At 39.6% G+C, this 22868-nt stretch overlaps 1 protein-coding gene across 1 annotated transcript; it reads right to left on the bottom strand.

The window, feature by feature from the left end:
- Positions 1-19: 19 nt before the first annotated feature.
- On the bottom strand, positions 20-19926 carry LOC129738967 (uncharacterized). Its single transcript, XM_055730324.1, has 3 exons — positions 19847-19926; positions 19352-19786; positions 20-363 (listed from the first exon to the last, which is right to left on the bottom strand). Exons 1-3 carry the CDS (start codon positions 19856-19858, stop codon positions 88-90), a joined length of 723 nt encoding a protein of 240 aa, XP_055586299.1. The 5' UTR covers positions 19859-19926; the 3' UTR covers positions 20-87.
- Between the last annotated feature and the right edge of the window lie 2942 nt (positions 19927-22868).

Here is a 22868-nt window from a genome sequence, read left to right as displayed (position 1 = left end):
AAAAAAAACAAAAATCATATCCCATCAAGCGATCGTAAAATTTATATCCAAACAATATGGTACATTTTCGTGTAGGTAGGAATCAACCTAGATCGAACACTGGCACGCGGCAGCAATGGTGACCGTTTTGAAGCGCCAGAAATCTCTCAGCGGTTCCGGCAGCTGCGTCGCGTGATGATCCTGATCCTCATCGGTCGGGCTCGGCTCTACCTCGGAACGCTTCGTCAGGACGCGCACCTTGTAGGGAATCTCCTTACAGCGGGATCCGCGCCAACACTTGCGGCTGTTGATGTTCCGGTTCTGGCAAATCGCGTTCACGATGTAGCGGGGAAAGTGGGTGTACCCCAGGTCAAGCAGCTCGTACTGAAACGAGCAGAAATCCTCTATAAATACGTTCTATTGAAACGTGGCCAAGTGGTTCAAGGTAAGAATTGGCATAAAATCAAATTTTCTACAAAATTAAACACAAAACCTTGCATGCAACGACATTGCATACTATCTACATTGCACAAAATCTGAAAATCGTGTTACTTAAAATTAAAAATATATGAAAATTAATAAAATACGAAAAATAAATCAATTCCCATTTTCTACGCTTTGACTTTTGCTCATGGAATTGTTGAATATTCTACCGATGTATCGAATTAAAAAATATACTTAATTTTATTTAATTCTCCCTGGAAAAACGTATTTGGTACACCTATTTATACCACCGGAGGACAAATCACCACTTTATGCGCTAAACTCTCTTGTTTCACAACCGATTGTAACAAAATTTAGGGTTTTGGAGAGCTTGTAACGTGACTCAAATATGATTCTTTGACAATATTCAGCTACAATCATTTAATTCAAAGTTATTCCAAGTCGAAGAATTTTTTTAAACATGCTTTGTGAAAAAGGCTGTAAGTCAGTTACTGAGAGCTGGAAATATTTTGTTTGTTTGTTTATTTTATTTAACGACCGTTTAACAGCTTAGGTCATTCTTGTCGGTGTGCTGGAAATAAAAAATCTCTTAGTGCTTGAGAAAGCTGGAGTTTAGCTTAAGTTACTGGTCAAAAAGCTCTCTGATGTGGGTTTTTCTGATGATGCTCAGCTCTTTATGCAATCCTATCTAAACAATCGAAAACAAGCAGTAAAAATTAACAACATTACCAGTTCTCTACAGCCTATCAAGTTCCTCAAGGATCCGTTTTGGGTCCATTGTTGTTTATCATTTACATCAATAGCATTTTCACGTTGCCTCTAGTAGGGAAACTGCAGCTTTATGCTGATGATGCTACAATCTTATACAGTTCTGAAGATTTGGTTACATTAAAACGAAGGATAGAACATGATCTTGAAATATTAGACGACTATTTCCTATCAAATCATATGGAAATGAACCTAAAAAAAACAACTTCATATTATTTAATCTTCGAGGAATACCCAAACCCTACAGATCTCTGTACGAGGATCTCTATTGCAACAAGTTAATACAGTGAAATATTAAGGTCTGTTTGAAGACAAAAATATGAAATGGAATATTCAAACAAAAAAAGTTTGCTCTAAAATAACACCGTATCTATTTGCGCTGAAAAAAACACGATCAATTATAACTGAAACTACAGCTTGGAATATATACTTTGCTTTTATCCACCCTCGTATTGCGTCTATGAACTCCATATGGGGTAGCAATGCTAGCATGAATTTGTAACCTACCCGAGTAGACTTTGAAGCAAAATGCAAAATGCATTAGCAAAATGAGACCAAAACTAGGTATCAACAGCAAAGTGATAGCATTATGTGCTGTTGACTTTTCTATGATAGCTAAATTAGGCATCATTAAGGTTTCAGTCATTTCTAATTAACAGCAAGTCGAGACCAAAATGAGGTAGCAACAGCAATCTGCTAGCATAATTTGGTGTATAAATCCGTATCTTGCAAAACAAGCCATAAAGATTATAGGAAACCTTCCTATACTACACCCTACTTTTCAGCTTTACAATTTCAGAGTGCTATCTTTGGATATGCTAATGATGCCCGAATTGTGTTTCTATATCTACACACTTAGATTGCATTTTCTCCGCTCGGGACCATGACTCTCCGAACCACAGGAAAGGTATTCAAATGTCGCGAAATTCGAATGAAATCTATCCTGATCCTCGTAAATCTTCGTTTCTCCCGTAATCGGGGTTGAATTACTTACGAATGCACAGGAACTCGAACTATCCCCATGATATCAGAACAGTGTTCTCCTGAATCACGGTTTACCGTGAAATAGGTCAAATTTTCTTTCTTTTGTTTTCCTGTATGAAAAAAAAACAAGATTTGTTATCTCTTTTTCACCAGTGCAAAAGATTTTAAGCCGCCAAACTTCTGAAATTCCATTTTTTCGCGGTTAACATTGGTTGTCGGTGGTCTTTAGTCGAGCGGATAGTTGCAACTTAAGAAGATTCCTGCGGAGAATGGCACAACATTATTTGCAACAGAACTTTGTGGAAAAATTCTTCTACAGGCAAATTGATTTTAGTGCAGGATTTTTATCAACACGACTTGGAAACTTTGGTTTGTGTTTGGCCGATAAAACCTGGCAAGGAACGCAAGGATTTGAATGCTATACACGGCGCGTCGGTAAGTTTCGCAGTAATCCAGTATTTTAATATTAAAATTAATCAATTTTTTGTTTCTTTTATTTACAGAGGAGCGTTTTCGTCTGTGTTTAAGTTGAACAGTGCAAAATAGTGTAATATGTAAAAATGCTTAAAATATATTAAGTTTGTTCAAACGAAAATTGTGTTTCTTTTTTCTGAATCAAAGTATTTGGGTTATATGAAAAATAAAAAGAATTAAGAACCAGGGGAAAGGGCAATAGAATTCACTACACCCATAGAAGAGGTTGCAAAAATCCAATGCCTATTTAGCATATCTCTGTGCCGATAATGCGCTGAAATGTGCACTGTGCCGAAAACGGTATGTTTGAAAAACCGTAACTGGCATAAGGACTCGGCTCCCAACCAAAATGATGACCACTACATTCAAGCGAAACAAGAAAAACCTATTCCTATTGGATAATTCATCCCAGAAACAAAAAAAATAAAAATTAAAACCACAGCGCCGTAGTGAGAATCGAACTCTAATTACCAATCATAGCGTCTTGCCAGACCGGCATTTTAACCAGTGTACTATTCAAGCTTCATGCAGGACGAGGGATATTTGTCATAGGCTTTCTGTCACCGATCAATCGAAAAAAAACGCACAACGGCGGCTTCCCGGCGTTTGGCCTTCTTTCAATGCATTCCTTTGTCTTGCGATGGAAACGGGAAAGGGAACGGGAGTGAAGGAACGGGAAACCCATTCAATGAGAACTGTGCTTTGCTTACTGCCTGCTATTACATACACACGCTACATATACACTGCTGCCAAAGCCGGGCAGCTTGTTTTGTTATGGAAACGGGAAAGGGAACGGGAGTGAAGGAAACGGGAAACCCATTGAATGAGAACTGTGTTTGCTTACCGCCTGCTATTACATACACACGCTTCATATACACAGCTGCTAAAGCCGGGCAGCTTGGCCGGTGCGTGGTTGTTTGCCGGTGAATTGAAGGAATGTTTTTTTTGTTGCTTTTACTGCATACACACGCACAGCTTGGCCGTGGTTTGCCGGTGCCAGTGGATTGAATTAGAAGGATATTTTTGTTGTTGCTTTTGCTACATTCACACGCACAGTGCTCGGTTCGCTGGCCGCCTGGTGTTGGCCGGTATTTATTTCCATCCTTCTTCGTCTTGTGATGCGATAGGGAGGGACGTGCAAACGTTTTTATTTTGTTTCTTTCAGACATACGCAATTCGGTTAACTTGGGAGATTAATGCCAGTGGGAGCAAATCGAATCAGCACCGGTCGCGTTATCTTCTTGTACCAATGATGCTATGTAATTGACTACACGCCATTGGCACAGAGGCTGAATTTTGGGTGTAGCAATTACAGGAGAGAACCGTTTCGAGCTCCCAGAAATATGCCAAAACTCCCCAAAATTACAGGAAAGCATTGTTCAGAATCTATAGGTCAATCTGACAGTTGTTTTCCTGAGCACTTTTTTTGTCCCGAGATTTGTCCTGTAATTTCAGCTGTTGAAAATACAGGACCATGATGGCTCTAGATATGGTGGTCTCACTTTGGCAAAATGTAGACGAGGGTTGGATGCGGAGGAGGAGCCGAAATTTGACAGCTGGCTGTTCGGCTGGCTGCTGTCTGGCTGGGATGCCAGGTGCTCTGATTTTTTGTAAAACACGAAGTTTTTCCAATCATCAAGATATTGCTTAGACAAAGATTTCGCCTTGATTTTTGCAAATATAATTCATAGAATCGAAACAAAATTTTCCGGCTGAGCTCCGGGTTAGTAAGCAAAGCTGGAAGAAGTTGGACCTATAAACGACGGTGCCAGCTTTGTCGGTAGCGGTTAGTAACATTAATTTTGCATTACTTATGACAAATTTATGCTTATTCAACACTTTTTTCTTTGAAGAGCTATCTAGAAGCAGCAGAAAGTCATCGAATCGGATGGTAACATGGCGAGTAGACTGCCCCAAATTTGTATGGGAAATTCAAAACCTGTGAAATGTTATGCGCTGCAGGTTAAAATTGATCCTAGGCCTAGTACAAGATCTCATGCCAAATTTGGGCCAGATCGGATCACGTTTAGGGGTCGCTCAACGAGCCTGAAGTTTGTATGGGATTTTGAGACATTTTATTCGGGAGAAACATGAAAAACCAGTTTTTCATCAATAACTTTGGTTCCCGTCGGCCGATTTCTTTCAAAACCGGGTTTTCTTAAAGCCTAAATTATGAAAAATATTTCATCCGAAGACTGCATTTCAATTAGAGTTAAGATAAGAAAGCTATAAGGCTTCAAAAATTGGCTAACTTTTTTAAGGACGGTATTCATCACTATTAATGAGCTGAGGCGGTCGAACATATTGACGCCTCATTAACAGTGCTGAATACCACCGTTAAAAAAGTTAGCCCATTTTTGAAGCCTTATAACTTTTTTATCTTAACTTTTATTGAAATGCAGTCTTCGGATGAAATATTTTTCATAATCTAGGCTTTACGAAAACCCGTTTTTGAAAGATATCGGCCGACGGGAACCAAAGTTATTGATGAAAAACTGGTTTTTCATGTTTCTCCCGAACAAAATGTTTCAAAATCCCATACAAACTTCAGGTTCGTTGAGCGACCCCTAAACGTGATCCGATCTGGCCCAAATTTGGCATGAGATCTTGTACTAGGCCAATGATCAATTTTTGCCTGCAGCGTATAACTTTTTCAAAAGTCGGGTCATTTGGGGCACTCTAATGGCGAGGCGTTACATTCCATCGTCCGAGAAGCGGCTGGCCCTCCTGCAAGAACATCCGATCTTCATCGAGATGAAAAAGCTGCTTCAGGAGGACCCCCGTCTGTTGCCATCGCTGCTCCAGAAGATCCAATCGAGTAATCCGGATCTGATGGGTAGCATTTGGAAAAACCAGATGAAGTTTTTGGCACTTTTGAATGACGGAACCGATGAGCTAAAAAAGGAAAATATGTGCAACGTTAGGCGCCTGAGCAGCATGACGATAAGTCCGATGAGTGGGTTGGGGAATCAGTTCGATCCACTACAGACTGTTGATTGTCCGGAATGGATTGAGCCCCTGAAGGATTCTGCAGGTGATGCTGTCCAATTGCTAGTCATCCTCAAGTGCAGCAAAGCTTCAGCTCAGCGCTGCTCGTGGGTGGTGGTGAAGGTAGATTAACTGAATATGTTAATATTAAAAAAGGCTTAAGCAGTATTTACATGATGCAACAGTTATTTGAAAATAAAATTTTGGAATCATAAAATCGTTTATCATTTAATCATGAAAATTATCAATAGCAGAATTTATAGCATTCCTTTAGCAGAACCGATTTACGTTTATTTTCATCCAACACTTTTCGATTAAAGGGAAACAAAATAGCTCTTTGGATAAGGTAAAAAGAATATATAAGGAGCAAGCAACATCCAGTTTAGGGTTTTAGTTGTTTGTTCCACCCTTTAAGATCCTTTCTATCATAACGGTCAATGAAAAGTTTTCCTTTTTCGGAACATACGGATAGGCCGAACTGTATTGTAATTTTATTAAAAAAAAGTGTTTAGAATACAAATTAATTCATTGAATATACTCATATCATTGCTTTTTTCCGAAAACTCAATTTAAATATAATAAAATAAACTGAACCCCAGTACGGTTTTAAATCTTTTGATCTTTCGTTTACGATTGGCTTCTGCACATACACACACTTTTTTGCCATCTGATTTTTTATCACTAACACCTGGCATCCCTGGACCCCTTTTTTCGTAAACACTACAGCCAGCTGTCAAAACTTTTTTCAATATGGCGGAATGGCGATTTGGCATATGAGATCACCATATCTAGAGCCATCATGTACAGGACGAAATCGTTCCGATCACAGGAGAAAAGATTAAGTGTGTACCGTGAACGGCCCTAATTCTGCGCAGTTAAGGATTTTTCAAATGTTTTAAGTTATAAAAAATTTACCTTTCAATGAATTTCCTCAAAATTTCGTGTACAGTTAGGTTAACTAACAAATTTAACGGCAAAAATAATGAGAGCTCAATTTCGGAGCAAAAATGTGGATTATTTACAACATTTGGAAAAAATGCGAGCGGCCCTTATTCTGCGCACTATTTTCTATTTGTTCCTAATTCTGCGCATATGTCCCATATTCTGCGCACCCAAATAAAACCAATATACCATTCCGTACTTATAAGACAAACATTGAATTTAATTAAAAAGTCTTAAAAACATGTTTTACGCTTAATAAAGTATTGCAAATTATGAAAATGGGCTAATTCAAGCCTTGGATCTTTGAACCTTGTGTGACACTTTCTTTCACTATTTCTTACACTTGATATATGTTACTTGCAGATGCTTTTTCCTGCAGCTCGCTTACCCAATATTTGTTGATCGATCACGTTCTTCGCCGGATCTGGTCAAATTAACTTGTTTCGTTGGTGTGCAGTGCACACTATTCCGACATACAGAAGAAGTTCCGGCGGGCCACAAAATCGCCCCAGCTGGGGGAGGAACTACGCGCTGCTTCATTTGGTTTAATATCATTCAGTATCAGTAAGTCAACGAATGCGAGTGAGCGGGTGAACCGAGAGAAGCTTCGCGTAGTTCCCCCAGCTGGGGCGATTTTGTGGCCCGCCGGAACCGCTTGTGTATGTCGGAACAGTCTGTACAGTTGGAACTGAACGATAAACACGCGAACACGATAGAGAACGGAAATCAAGATTTTCTATTTTTTGTCAACAAAACATGTAGATTCGAAGGGATTCCTAAGAAACTCCCAACAACTTTACGGATACCCTATCTTCATAAAACTTATTAGAAAACTGTAATTAAACGTCTCCTAACTCCCTGCATTCAATTCCTTGCAACTTAAACATCAGTTCTCTCCGGTGCTTTTCATTCTGCGCATTAGGAACATAAGTAAACAAATGGTGTCAAATTCTGCGCATTGCTTAAATCATTGTTTTGATTTGAAAAACCATTTTTATCTAAAAATTTTTTTGCAGTCATGTTCAGAATGATTTTATCTTTCACGTAAAGGCATTTCCAATGAGAAAATTCTGTTTAAAACGGTTTCATTTGATCTTTTTGTTTTCCTAACGCTTAAGCTGTACTGCTAACGCCGGCCATTTTTCAACGTTTGCTTCCTACATTTATTTTGATTTATTCAATTTCTCGCGAACAACTCATCAGTTTTCAAAATAATTGGAAGCATTTTGAAGATAAACAGTAACTGAAGAGATTCAGCTTTTTTCATGAATATTTAATTCATCACATCTTGAAATATTTCTGTTTGAATATGAAAATGCGCAGAGTTTGGGACTGCGCAGAATTAGGGCCGTTCACGGTACATATAATGTTTTGAATAACATTATTAACACTAAACATACCGACACTTTTTATATACCTATTCATACCGCGAGCGGTCAAATGACGGCAAACACCGTTTTCGCTAAAACTCCCTTGTTTCTCAACCGATTTCTACCAAATTTATAGTTTTGAAAAGCTTATAATTCGACTCAAATATGTTTCTCAGACAATTTTCAGCTACAATCAATGACTTTAAAGTTATTTACAGTTCAAGAACAATTTTATGAAAAAACATGCTTCAGGAAAAAGGTTGTAAATCAGTTATTAAGTGCTCGAAAAAAATTTCACTTAGTGCCTGAGAAAGCTGAAGTTAGAAGCTATATGTTGCACATATGGAAATTTTTTTTAAAAATTTTCTAAGATCATGGCCACAAAAAATGTAAAAAAGTTGTGTCAAACCCGTACTTTTCAATCAATCAACTGCCAAAGCTGTTCCTGTTACAGTAGAAAATTTTGAAAAAGTGAATAGAAAAGTAGACGTAATTTGTCACATTTTGGCATCTTTAGATTTTTAAAATACTAAATACATAATTTTTGACGGCTTTTCAAAGGTAGTTGTTTTGCGTACTTTTTATGAATCTGGATTTTTTGAGACAATCCCTACACCCAAATTCTGCTTTGCACTGGATTTTGAGTACGTTAACGTATAGTTTAGGCAAAAACACTATAGATATGCAAAAGAAAGCAAATTTCATGCCGGTTCTAGTGATGTAACTGCATTGGCGGTGCAATGCTTTACAAAAATATAATAAATATATTTCTGAAAGTAAAACTAGAAAATTTGAGCTAATGCTTGTTTGTTTTTTCGTTTCTTTTCATCCGTCTTCGTGTGCAAAATAGCTTTGAGATATTGCCACCCACTGCGCCCGTCTGCCAAGCAAGAATTGGTGCTGACTTCTCAAAATTCAGAAACTAGTTCACTGTTTTATTTATCATATTTTTGCCAAGCATTGCACCGCCAATGCAGTTACACCACTAGAACCGGTATGAAATTTGCTTTCTTTTGCATATAGTTTTATTGCCTAAACCTTACGTTAACGTACTCAAAATCCAGTGCAAAGCTGAGTTAGGTGTAGGAATTGTCTTAGAAAATCCAAATTGATAAAAAGTTCGAAAAACAGCTACCTTTGAAAAGTCGTCATAAATTATGTACTTCGTATTTCAAAAATCTAAAGATGCCAAAATGTGACAAATTACGTCTACTTTTCAATTCACTTTTTTAAAATTTTCTACTGTAACAGGAACAGCTTTGGCGGTTGATTGATTGAAAAGTACGGGTTTTACACAACTTTTTTAGATTTTTTGTGGCCATGATCTTAGAAAATTTTTTAAAAAAATTTCCATATGTGCAACATATAGCTTCTAACTTCAGCTTTCTCAGGCACTAAGTGAAATTTTTTTCGAGCACTTAATAACTGATTTACAACCTTTTTCCTGAAGCATGTTTTTTCATAAATTTTTTCTTGTACTGTAAATAACTTTAAAGTTATTGATTGTAGCTGAAAATTGTCTGAGATACACATTTGAGTCGAGTTATAAGCTTTTCAAAACTATAAATTTGGTAGAAATCGGTTGAGAAACAAGGGAGTTTTAGCGAAAACGGTGTTTGCCGTCATTTGACCGCTCGCGGTATGAATAGGTATACCACATACGTTATTCAAAAACCGTAACACTTAAAAAAAATTTAAAAACGCAAAAATACTTGCATTTCAAAAACAAAAATAGTCCTGTCGTTAAATTTGCGAAAAAACAATTATATAAGGCGTTATCATCGTTTAAAATTCAAAAACCGTCATTTGACCGCCTCCGGTACGTTTAGTGTTAAACACCAACTAGATGTTACACCTACATCAGAAATTCGTTCACATTATACAAGAAGTTCGGCTCATGTTAATCTCCTTACTAGACGATTTGAACTTCATTTGCTCAAAACAGTGTAGTGAACAAAGCTATAAGAATGTTCAACTCGTTACCAAACGAAATAAAAATTACACCTAGCTTTACCGTATTTAAGAATAAAGTAAAATTGTTCTTATATTTAAATGCTAACCAGTCAAACATTAACGACTCTCAGCACAGTAGGGTCCACCCACTCTTACAAGCGCGGTAAATCTTGTCATTAACTAAGGAGTGTATCGAAAATTAACTATAAACATATTTGGGCCTTCTACTTAGTAACGCGTGAACGCGCACAACTGTGCTAACCTGTATGTAGCATCTTGATCTATCAAGCGCTTTGTTTACGTTTGAAACATTCGTTTCTCCCAAAATGTTGCGAATTAAAAAAGTTAAAATTCGTGTGTTGTACACTTGGATGCGAGAGAAGGGCGTCTCGATGAATGAAGTGGCGAAACGTTTTGGCATTCATCCGGCGAGCGCAAAATCCATCATTTACAAGTTCGGGGAACATTCGATGATTCGCCAGGAAGAGGCAGAAACCCAGGACTATCAGACCCAAATCTGAACCGTAAGGTAATCAACCTCATCAACTGGAATCGATCGATGTCCATACGGGATTTGGCGAAAAAAGCTGGGACATCGATCGGAATGGCACAGCGGATCAAGAAGCGGAACAACTTGAAGACATACAAGAAGCAGAAAGTGTCCAATCAAACGGCTGAACAAAAATCACGAGCAAAAACCAGAGCCCGGAAGCTGTATCATCGGATTATGTTGAAGCCAGATGCATGCACTCTCATGGACGATGAAACTTATGTAAAAGAGGATTCCAGTACTCTTCCGAGACCACAATTCTACACTGCAGCTATTGTGGAGGATATGTGTTTCCACGAGGAGTCCGTTGAGGTGGAAAAATTTCGCCAAAAAGTGCTTCTGTTGCAGGCAATCTGCTCCTGCGGATTAAAGTCGGCGAGTTTCTTTACAAAAGGAACAACAAATGCTGATATCTATACCAAAAGGAGTGTTTGCAGAAAAGGTTGCTGCCACTATATAAGAAACATACGACTCCAACATTGCTCTGGCCGGATTTGACGTCAGCCCACTACGCTAAATCCACTCTTATATGCGGATAACGATGTAGATTTCGTTGAGAATTATATTAATCCACCAAACTTCGCCCCATAGAACGATATTGGGCTATCGTCAAGAGAGTTCTCAAGAAGGATGGTAAGGCCAACATGACCATGGCGGTTTTCAAAAAAAATTGGAATGCTGCGGCCAAGAAGTGTGATCAATCACCTGTACAAAACCTAATGAAACGCGTCAAGTCGAAAGTCCGAAAATATTACCAATAATTACTTTTTTTTTTACTTGTGTTTCTATATAAACTGTAAGAATAAGCTTTTTAAAACACTTGCTTAAATGAAATGGTCGCAAAAAGTTCAAAAAGCGGTCTGAAAAACCTACTTTTCATTCGATTGCTTGTAAATACTGTTTGAGCGATGGTAGAGTTTTTGAAAAAAAATATGACTTCAAAATCTATTAAAATTCTAACATTTGTAACATTTCAAAGTTCAGTTCAGATTGGGCACCCCTGGAAGCAAAGATAGTTCTCGCACGGAAAAAAAAACCATTTGTCATTACCTACATATCTATGCAAGCAGGGAACAATCGAAACAAAAGAAAACCTCGAGCGTCAACGCAAAACTGCACGAGTTCCGAAGTTATAAGAGGACAAAGTTACAGCCAGCCGAGTTCAGACTTTCTCTGGATTGGCACAGACAGTCTCGTTTTGACCGCGCTCTCGAACGGTTGTATTTACTTTCGCTCCGTTAAGCGCTCTCAGTCTGTTAGCTAGACTTTCTAAAACACGGACATCTTTCCGACATACTTTGTACTTAGTATTTTTTTTTTTTCATTACGCCGGCCAAAAAACTCTGCTGAAAGTTTTCTAGTGGCTGACCCGTAGGATGGTGGATGCAAATCCACCCTGGGCCGACAAAGCCCAAACTTCCAAGCAACATTTTGGAAGAACTCTCCCAACATGGATGGACCCCAAAGGCCTTCACGGCGAATTAAACTTCCTGATTCTACGCCCTCAAGCTGACAACCAACTTCCCACCAACCCATTCATCATTTCAAAATCGATTGACCGGTTCGTCGGTCGAATTGAAGGGGCCAACTCCATCAACAATGGAGAAGCCTACCTTCTGAAAATAAGGAGCACTGATCAAATGAACAAGCTCTGTAAACTGACGGAATTACTGGACGGAACAAAAATTACCATTGCGCCTCACCCAACCCTGAACACATGCCAACGGGTAGTTTCCTGTCGAGAAGTCTTGGGACTTTCAGACGAGGAAATTCAAGAAAATCTCGCCGATCAAAAAGTGGTCAAGGTATATCGCTTCATCAAGAAGATCGACGGTAAATCGGTACCCACAAACTCAATGGTCCTCACATTCAGCGGAACTGTGGCCCCGGATTTTGTTTATTTCGGCTATATACGCACCCCCACTCGACCATATTACCCACGGCCCCTCATCTGCCTCAAATGCGGAAAATATGGGCATACAAAGGTTAGATGTGAACACACTGAAGTATGTCTGAACTGCGGTGAATCTCCGGCACACCCAAAATGCAACAAAGAACCCCATTGCCTCAACTGCGACGGCACCCATCCCGCTATGAGTCGATTGTGTCCAGTCCATAGGGACGAACAGGAGATAGTGAAGATCCGGGTGGATCAAGGAATCTCCCAAGGAGCCGCTGCAAAGGAATATCGTAGTCGTCAAGCCACTTCCCAACAACCAAGCAAAATTCAACAACGCCTCACTATGGCCTCAGCAGAAAATACGAAGGACCAAAGAATTCGCCAGCTGGAAGAACAGGTAGCGCAGCTCATTGCCCAACTTCAACTTCTCCAAGCAAACCATGAAACCGAATCAACAACTGAAACCGAGACGGACAACTCAGACACCACCATGGTCACCGAAAGCAGCCATTCCAGCACCACCTCCAAAGCATCTAAACGAAATCGCCGCAACCGAAGGTCCAAAGATGACAAGAAAACAGGTACTCCCAAGAAACAGTGTGTCAATCCGATCAACAATGCGGAACCCTCCAAAACCAACAACAGCCGTCCCCACCCACAACCACCAATCGGTAAGTCAAAACCAAACCAATCCTAAAATGGCTTCAAGTTCAAACGAAAGCTTTTCCCCGCAAATAGATCTCCCTACAAGCAACATATCCTCAAACCCTAGCTCCCAATTCCCCCCCAACCTCCCCCATCAAAGAAATTCTCCAACTCGCAGAAGCAAAGTCCCCTTAGCCATTCAGTGGAATCTAAACGGCCTAAGAGCGCGCGGCTCGGAACTACAGCTTCTTTCCACCAGATTTTCCCCCATTCTCATCGCACTACAAGAAACGCTAGCACCTCCTCAGCTAATCCCTAAAACCTTTATTAAAGATTACAATCTCCACCTCCATCAGACAGGACAAGGCGCCGGCCTTGCTATCAAACTTGGTTTCCCTTACACAACCCTACCCATAAATTCTTCACTCGACGTAATTGCCATTCGCCTTGAATCCCCCATAAAAATCTCAGCCGTCTCTATCTATATCTCTCCAAAACTATCCTATCAAGTGTTCTCTGAAGAACTGGAAAATATTATTGAACAACTACCCAAACCAGTCCTTATTATGGGAGATTTTAATGCCCACTCAACAGAATGGGGGGCAAATAAAACCGACAAGAAAGGTTCCTTTTTGGAGAATTTTTCCAACAACAACAGTCTCACCATCTTGAATAACCTCCTCCCCACCAGAATTTGCCCTTCCACTGGTAATCTGTCCGCAATTGATCTCAGTCTTGCGTCCTGGGACATAAGCCCTAAATTGAGTTGGAAAGTTATGGACGACTCCCATGGTAGTGATCATTTCCCCGTCCTAATCACGTTAGAGCACTCCACTCCATCATCCGCCATCAGACCTAGATGGAAATACGAAGAGGCTGATTGGGCTGGATATCAGATAGATATCGAACTCTGCATGCGCAACGATCCACCACAAAACATTGAGTCTTTTTCAAAACTGCTGTATGACACAGCGAAAAAGAATATTCCTCGAACAAGTGGCATGCCAGGTAAACCTTCAGTTCCCTGGTGGAATTCCGAGGTTCGGGACATTATCAAATTACGCCGCAAAAAACTACGGCTACTAAGGCGCTTACAAAATGATGACCCCCACAAAGAAGTTGCTCTTAAAGAGTATAAAATAGCACACTCAGCCTCCCGCTCGGCAATAAAAAAGGCCAAAAAAGATAGCTGGATTAAGTTCGTGGAGGAAATAAATCCTTCTACCCCGTCCTCCCTACTATGGGATAAGATAAAACGCCTTAACGGGACAAATAGACATAGCCGTTTCCACCTGCTCCTTAACCAAGATTACTCAAATGATCCTTCCCTACTAGCTGACTCTTTCTGCCAATCTTTCTCTACAGTATCATCCCCCGATTCAAACCCCTCTGAAACCCTACCTATAGATTTCTCCACCCAACTCAACCTAGACTATAACAATGACTTTTCCCTCAAAGAACTTGAGAGAGCTCTAGAGAGAGTAAAAGGGCGTTCCGCCGGGTTGGACGAAATTGGCTATCCCTTATTGAAAAACCTCCCTCCGATCGGTAAAACGATCTTTCTCAACATCCTGAACAGAATATGGGGCAGCGGTAACATCCCCAGCCAGTGGAAGGAAGGACTAATCATTCCCATTCCTAAACCCCAGCAAAACTTACACCACCTCAACAGTTATCGGCCTATCACGCTCCTGGATTGTTCAGGGAAAATCCTTGAACGGATGGTTAAGCGAAGGTTGGTCTCTATTTTAGAATCAACAAACAGGCTCAACTGTCGGCAGTTCGGCTTCCGCCCAGGTCTCTCCACTGACGACCATTTAACTACCTTCGAAGGCATCTTAGATAAAGCTCTATCCCGAAACTGGCACGCAGAAAGTCTCACACTTGATCTATCTAAGGCCTTCGATCGGGTCAGCCGTCACAAAATTTTAGACTCAATTAAAAACTGGGGAATAACGGGTAGAATGGGAAAGTTCATTCAGAGCTTTCTGACTGGCAGAACAGCTAGAGTTTACATTGACGGAGCTTACTCATCTCCCAACGAAATACCTAATGGGGTCCCGCAAGGGTCAGTGATTGCCCCTACTCTCTTTCTGATAGGCCTTCAATCAATGTTTGACATTCTCCCCGATGATATCGACACACTAGCCTACGCTGATGACATTACCCTAATATCCACATCCCCTTTTACTCGTCTCGCCCGCAAAAAGCTCCAAACTGCTGTAAACAAAATTGCTCAATGGGCCCCCACTGTTGGTTTTTCTTTTGCACCGGAAAAGTCCAAATTAATGCACTTTGGTCCCCACAGAAAAAAGCTATCTAAAATGCCCCCACTAATCATGCAGAACAAAATAATCCCCTTAGTACGAAATTCTCGGCTCTTGGGTGTCTGGGTGGACGATCAGCTTAGGTTCTCTTGTCACGTTAATCAAACCCGAAAGGCAGCCACCAGAAAGCTCAACATTCTCAAGAAGATCTGCAGCTCCAACGGTGCGGGATCTCGCACATCCCTTTTCCTCTTTCTCCATGGTTGGTTATTGCCAACGATGCTGCACGGCTGTGGACTGTTTAGTCGTGGTTATGAATATACCATCAAAAAACTCGAACCCGCCTATAATCAGGCCGTACGTATAATTAGCGGGGCATTTAAAAGTAGTCCCATAACATCGCTTATGTCGGAAAGTGGCCAATTGCCCTTCAGGTACGTGCTACTCAAAAATATTGCCACAAAAACAGTACGGTAGTTATCCTACGATCGATCCCATGAGGTACCTTTAGTTCTACGCACCGAAAGACTTCTTGAACAAATCCACGTGTCCCTACCACAAATTGCCACTCGTAACGAACCCAGAATACAAAAATGGAACGAAAGAATTCCCAATATTGATCTTTCCTTGCTTTCCAAAATAAGAGCTGGAGATAATCCATCCAAGGTCCTATCACTATTCCATCACCTCGTCAATAGGAAATACAGGGACATTCCTAAATTCTATACTGACGGTTCTAGAACTCTCGACGGGCAGGTTGGCTGCGGTATATTTAGCAATCACCACAACATATCACTTCCCCTTCCCACTATTTGTTCAGTTTTTAGCTCAGAGGCTTTCGCCCTCTTGGTAGCAACTCGTGACCACTGTCCCTCGACTCCTTCGGTCATTTTCTCTGATTCCGCCAGCGTCCTGAAAGCGGCCGCTGCCGGAAATGCCAAGCACCCTTGGGTCTCTGAACTTTCCGCAGCATCCCTCAGAAAAAACACCACTTTGTGCTGGATCCCTGGGCACTCAGGAATCCCTGGCAACGAGAGGGCCGATCGCCTTGCTGCGGCTGGCGGACTACTCAATCCCCCAAACCAAGCAGTACCATCCCCCGATGTCACAAAATGGCTAAAAAAGCAAATCATGTTGGCATGGTTCCATGAGTGGAACAATTTACCGAACAATAAGCTGAAAGAAATAAAAAACACCACCGAAGCCTGGAAGGATCGTCCAACATTCCACGAAAGGCGAATACTAACACGCCTGCGTATTGGCCACACCAGGCTCACCCATGGTCACCTAATGGACAGCGAAGATCCACCCATATGTGTATCTTGCAATACCCCCCTCACTATCAAACACATAATTTTATTCTGCCCACAATACCACCTTGCTCGAACCAATTGTGAGATTGCAGACAGCCTTCGTCAGGCGCTTTCAAATTGCCCCTTGGAAGAGGAGAAAATATTAAAGTTCCTCAAGGAAACCAAACTCACAGAACATATTTGAATTACATTTAAAGAAAAAAAAAATTTAAAAAAAAAACAAAAATATATACAAAAAATATTAAAAAAAAAAAAAGAGAAAACATACAGTTGAAACGGAGGAAAAGGATGAATTACTCAAAAGAGTAAAAATCCTTGGAAAAAAAAAAACAGCCGAGTTCACTTAGTATTTGGGCCTTCTCCCGTGCGGTCATGAGTGTGACCACGATAGTGCGCTGCCGTTTAGTTTGGTTCTGCCGTTTAGTTTGGTGCTGCATGTGGTGTTGCCATTCTCGAGAATCGTTATGTGGGACGATTGCATGCCGATGGCTAACCAAGGTGTTGGTTTCAGCACGTTGCACGGGACGAGGATGCAGGAGCGATCTGGGTGTCGACCCGTTCCGCCCGTTTATAGACCGCTCTACGCAGAATCGGCAATTTTCATTGCCAAAAAATTGGATAATGAAAGAGATCCAATCTTCGTACGATCGCTCTTGCCAGCCAAAGCAGCTATTCACAAAAGGGCCACGTAAGTTAAAACAACTTAGTGAATAATGTTGCTATGTTGAAAAAGCAGTGATCTTCAACAGAATCACTGGCCCTTTTTGGAATTCTCTTTTTCGGGAAACAAAGCGACGGATTCCGGTTCAGCCGACTCTGCCGTTCCTGAGGCGGACCGTGAGATCTCACGCGATTTTTTTTTGTTTAATTCTTGGCCAATTAAGAAACTTGTAAAGATCATTGTACATTTGTGAAATATTAAAAGGTGTTAGATCGATCGAAACTGAACTTTGAGTTTCAAATCTGGTGTGGAACCACGACTTCCCGCTAGCCGCCGGGCAAAACGCGAGTGTTGGCATATTTTCAATTTGCAGTTGGAGATTTGGCGCTTAAGTCAACATTTTTTTTAAAACCTTGTTCAGTTTTGATTTTTTTTCCGAATTTATGCCTCGCCAAAACGTTACACATTTTGCTGTCTTTAGATTTTCCATGCAACAAAAGTTGAGTTTACTGGAATTTTTCAAAGTTGACTACTTTGCGCTTTTTTTCACAAGTTGAAATTTCATCTGTTTTTGTGGTCCACCGTCAGGTTGTACCCGGATTTTCAGTGCTTTTACTTTGTTTGGACCAATAAAATGTATATTCATTGGAAAGCAAATTTAATCTACATTCTAGTGAGGTGCAACAATTTACGCTGTGAGATTTCACAAAAATATGAAAATTATAAACGTAAAATCATTCCTGAATTTCTAGAACCACAAGCAGCGCGTCCAGCAAAAGGTGTTTGTTTTCTCTCCAAGTAGGTACGGTGGGTGGTGATTTGGTCAGAGAGCGATGCCGACAGACGAAATAATGATGCGTTTCATTGTAATCGGTTAGATATAAAAAGAGTTATGATGATTTTAGCTTGGAGTGTCAAATTGACACTCCTAGTGCTGGTTAGGGTAATGAAATCTAATGCGGATGAGGGTTAAGATGTATTTTCAAAAGTTTCCATTTAACACGAAAAACTATCTATGTAAAAGAACTTAATAATGAACAATCATATAGTATTTAAAATGATTTTTTTCGTACATTGTTTGAGAAAAAATGTTAACGAGAAAAAATAGGTCACCAAACCTCCTGACCTCCGGCGGTATAAATAGGTACTTAAACAAAGTGTCGGTATGTTTAGGGCTAAGAAGTTTTTGAATGGTTTGATAAAACAGTCTACGTTACTTGGGCTATCGTCTTTTTTTCCGAAGTATATTTTTCAGATTTTTTATCTTAGACTTTGAATAAATTAAAAATAAATAGTTGTATGTATGTATGTATGTTGGTTATCTACCATGGGTGCACGGATTCACCGCAGTTTCTGCCTAAGTATGTGCTCACATGCATTTTTTCAGATTACTAAGTTTGACAAATCTCAAATGCAGCGCAAACATCATACCCGGACCCCATGGCTTCGTATGAACTGTTATGGAGTGAGTGTAATGCGTGTGTTTTCTTGCCGTTACCGGGCAAGACCGAAACGGCATACCGAAACGAAACTTGTGCCAGCCTGTCCGCTAGACCAAATCGGCGCTAACTTAAAAATAAATAATTGTAGCTAAATATTAACTGACCAGAGTCTAATATTTGAGTCACATTACGAAATTTCTACATCTATAGAGAAACAAGAAAGATATAGCGATTTTAAATGAGGTTCTAATTAACACTCAAGATCTGATTAGGGAGTTTTTTTTTTTTTGGTCTGGGCTTTCAGGGAGGAGCATAAAAAAGTAATTATGCAAAATTAAAGATTTCATGAATTCATTGGGGGTCCCCGAAAAAAATTCATTTGGATGCATCAGAATAAAGTAACAAGCCGCCAAACTCAAGATAACTTTTCGGAAAAAAAAATTTTAATCATTAATGAAGAGTTAATACGGCTATAGGCAACTAGTGCTATAAATGACCGTTTCGCACACCAAAAAAAGTTCGCTTTCCAACCATCTTATTTTATCAGAATTAAAAATTGTTTTTTACCAATATGTACCTAATGATACTAATGAATTAATTTTTTATTTGTTGTATCATTTCGAGACTCGCTTCCAAACATTTCGTTTTGAACAACCCGGGTTCGAACATACCTTTGTTTGACAAGCGCACGACGACGGATATTGGGCGTACACATCAGCCGTCACTTCCCGATGCTTATCATTCCGTTTGTCAATCAGATTATCCCATCCATCCACCGTTGCACTGTCGTTAGATTCTTCCTTGGACACAAGTTCACTCTCGTCGTCGGACAGCCGGTCGCGGTGGTCGGAATTCAGCTCTTCTAGGATATGTTTCTGACGAAAACCACCGGCCCACTCGTAGCGATGGCGCCGATTCGCCGGCGGAAAACAACTTATCGTATCCATCGGACCGAATTCCTCGTCCATAGCCATAGATTGAAGGTCCTTCTGCTCCGGTAGGACTACATTTCGGATCAAGGGAGCCGAAACGGGGAACTTCAGCCGGGCAACCGATGTGTTCGCGTTTTGAAGAAGAATCACCGTTGCAACGCATATCGCCAAGAGCTGGGAATATACTAGGGTTGTGCTTTTTAAGGCCGACACAAAAATCCTCCGTGAGCTTACCGTCAGTTTCATCCTTGCACTACTGGAAGATATCCGTAGGAAGATCTCATCTTTTATACACTAACTGTTGCTAATGACCACTAATAGACATCCCGCTCTTGAATGGACGTATTGAATTTCCTGCCCGAATATGGTATGATATAATGACGATTCATGGAATTTTATTGAGTTGAAGAGATTTTATCAATTCATTATTGTACGAGTAAGGAGGACATCTGGCCAGATTTCGTTGAATCCCTTGAAGGAAAAAAAAATCCGAACTTATTTTATATTCTTTCAAACATAGCCTTTAAAAGTGTCCATTTCCTTTCGTTAACAGTCTTATTTCAGTTGTTATAATTTGAAACCGTGATAGTTACGCACACAGGATTTTAAGAAGAACTAATTGTTACATCACTTACGTTGAAATTTAAAACAAGGAAAAAGACCACGCACTGGGGTGTCCCAAAATTGCATTTTTCATGGGGCCAACTAAAAAAACATGTTTAGAGGTGGTGATTTAAAATAGTGATACAATCCTCCATTTTTGACGAATAAATTTAAAAAACCTAATATAGTCGAACCCCCGTTCGAACAACAATGCATTTTTGCTACTTAAAACTAACAGAATTAAGCCAATCTAATAAATTTATTGATAATGCAGTACACGGAAAATAAAAAAAAAGTAAAATTTACCGAAAGGCAGAGGTGTTTTTTCCACCCCTAAATTTTACTTTTATTTTATACACCTAGCAGAGGTGAATTTTACCTTGTTTTTATTCACCTAGCAAAAAAGGTAAATTTTACCATTTTGGGATTCACTGAACAAAAAGGTACATTCTATCGGTTTCTCGTTCACTGACAAAAAAGGTTCTGTTTGGGCTTGTCATCGAATAATAAAAAGGAAACAAAGACACACATTCATTCAAAATTTGATTTTTATTTAAGTTTTTTTTTGTTGTTTTGGGATCTATGTTTTAAATAAAGTTCTTCTTTTCGACGATCCGGTCGGTCAACTTGTTTTTTTTTTCCTTGATGTTCCGTTTTGTCGGATGAATACACTTTTTCTTCCTCTCGGACATCAACGCTGCCTTCTACGTGTCCTCCCACGCAACCATGGCCGCCGAATCCTTCTAAATTGGTTAGCACATTCACTCTCTTCTCCGTTTGATTCATCTGGCCAGCTGGAGGACTTCGAAGCTCACTGGGCCAATCTAGTAAATTTATGAGAACTAGCACCCCTAAATTAAATTTAATCTACATTTACTGTACTGTTCCGATTTTCACATTTTGCATACGAATGCAAAACTTGTACCGCAATGAAATAACAGCTCAACCTCAATAAACCGTTTCAGAAAATAGTTACCTTTTTTCTAACTGAATTATACAGATTTGTTTAGCTCAATCCAGGTCAATCTCACCTCGGTAAAAGGTAGTTTTAACTCGAGAAGTACCTTTTTTGGATTTATCTTTTTTCTAGGTGAATCCCTTCTTTTTTGTAAGTTCTATTCAGGTAAACTTTACCTCGTTGTGAGTTAACTTTTTTGGATTTCACGAGCATTCCTTTTTTTGTCGGTAAATTTTACCTTTTTATTATTTTTGGTGTAGAACCTCGCTTATCCGAGGTAGTCGGAGAAGAACCCCTTCGGATAAGTGAAACCTCGTATTACGCGAAATACATTAACCTTTTCAAGCCGTTCGAGTCAATATTACCGGAAGCAAACTTTATAACTCTTTTGAAAAAAATCGGAAAAAATGGAACATATTACTAAAACCACGAGATACATACCCTACAAAAAAAGAAAATTTCGGTGACCACCGGAAGTGCCACAACTTAAATGCTGAAAAAAAACTTACACATTTGCCGTTCGGGTCAATCTGACCCCAGAGTTTGCGTGCGTTCCCCGGATGACATATATAAATCGATTTTCGTTATTTTAAATGTATTGATCAGGTTATTAATTCTAGTTTCCGAATGTATTAAAGTTAAATTGACGATACTTATCCGACCGTCTGAATTTTGCCCTGAACGAAAAAAAAAAAATCAAAAAAGATATCATCTTCTGATTGATTTAGTGCAAGTTTTAAAAAATAAAACTTTTCAAACATATATAAAAATTTGAGGGTCACATGGGACGTTTGGGCGCTATCCTGGAACTACCGGAAATAATATTCTAACTTTTTAAAAGAGGTTCAATTTTTGCTTTGCAGCGCTGTATCTCATTTGTTACTGAACCGATTTTCCAAATTCGAATTTAAATTTTATTTTGATATCATGATCATCATTTTTACTGAATACTCCTAGTATCTCAAATATTACTGTTATTCGTAGTACAAGAATGAAAACAGAAATAAATTCGTAGTTTTCGTGTCCGGCTGTTATGATGCGCACATTTCTCATTATGTCATCGTGATTTCTCAAAAAAAATCATCAATACCGCCCACTTTTTATATGCCTATTAATAGATTAAAACCTCAACAATCACGTTGTATGCTTTTTATGAGGTTTTTCAAAAACAAAAAATGTAGCAACGTTATCCGAATTTACTAAAAGAAATCGGAATTGAACCGGATGTTCAAATGTTTTTAGCAAGCGAGTCAACAGCAACACGAGCTCCACAACCCCCGGGAGAACTTAGATCTAACAAAATACATGGCTCTTCGGGTCATACTTCGAAATCTGCCTTCCTAGAGCAGACTGAAGGAATCGCCCGCATGGCTAGGTATACGGAAAATATGAATAAAAAATCGCCTCTACCAGGAATCGAGCTCAAGTCTTCTGATTACCTCTCCGACAAGTCGAGTCTGATTACCTATTCTTGTGACGATCGCGTGAACTGTACTAAATTCTGGAAGACGATAATTTCTTATGCAATAAAAAAACACGAGGAATCGAATGGTATACACCGCTTTCTGATAAAATTACTTTAAACGCCTCATTTTGCCCAATTCTCCTTTGGAGATGTAAAGGTTTCATTCCGTTTGTAGCAATCTACCTTGCAACAAAAAAGACATAGGTACCTATATTTAAACCATATTTATT

This window comes from Uranotaenia lowii, chromosome 1 (assembly GCF_029784155.1).
Source record: "Uranotaenia lowii strain MFRU-FL chromosome 1, ASM2978415v1, whole genome shotgun sequence".
Lineage (NCBI taxonomy): Eukaryota > Metazoa > Arthropoda > Insecta > Diptera > Culicidae > Uranotaenia > Uranotaenia lowii.
This window is presented reverse-complemented; position numbering and strand designations above follow the sequence as displayed.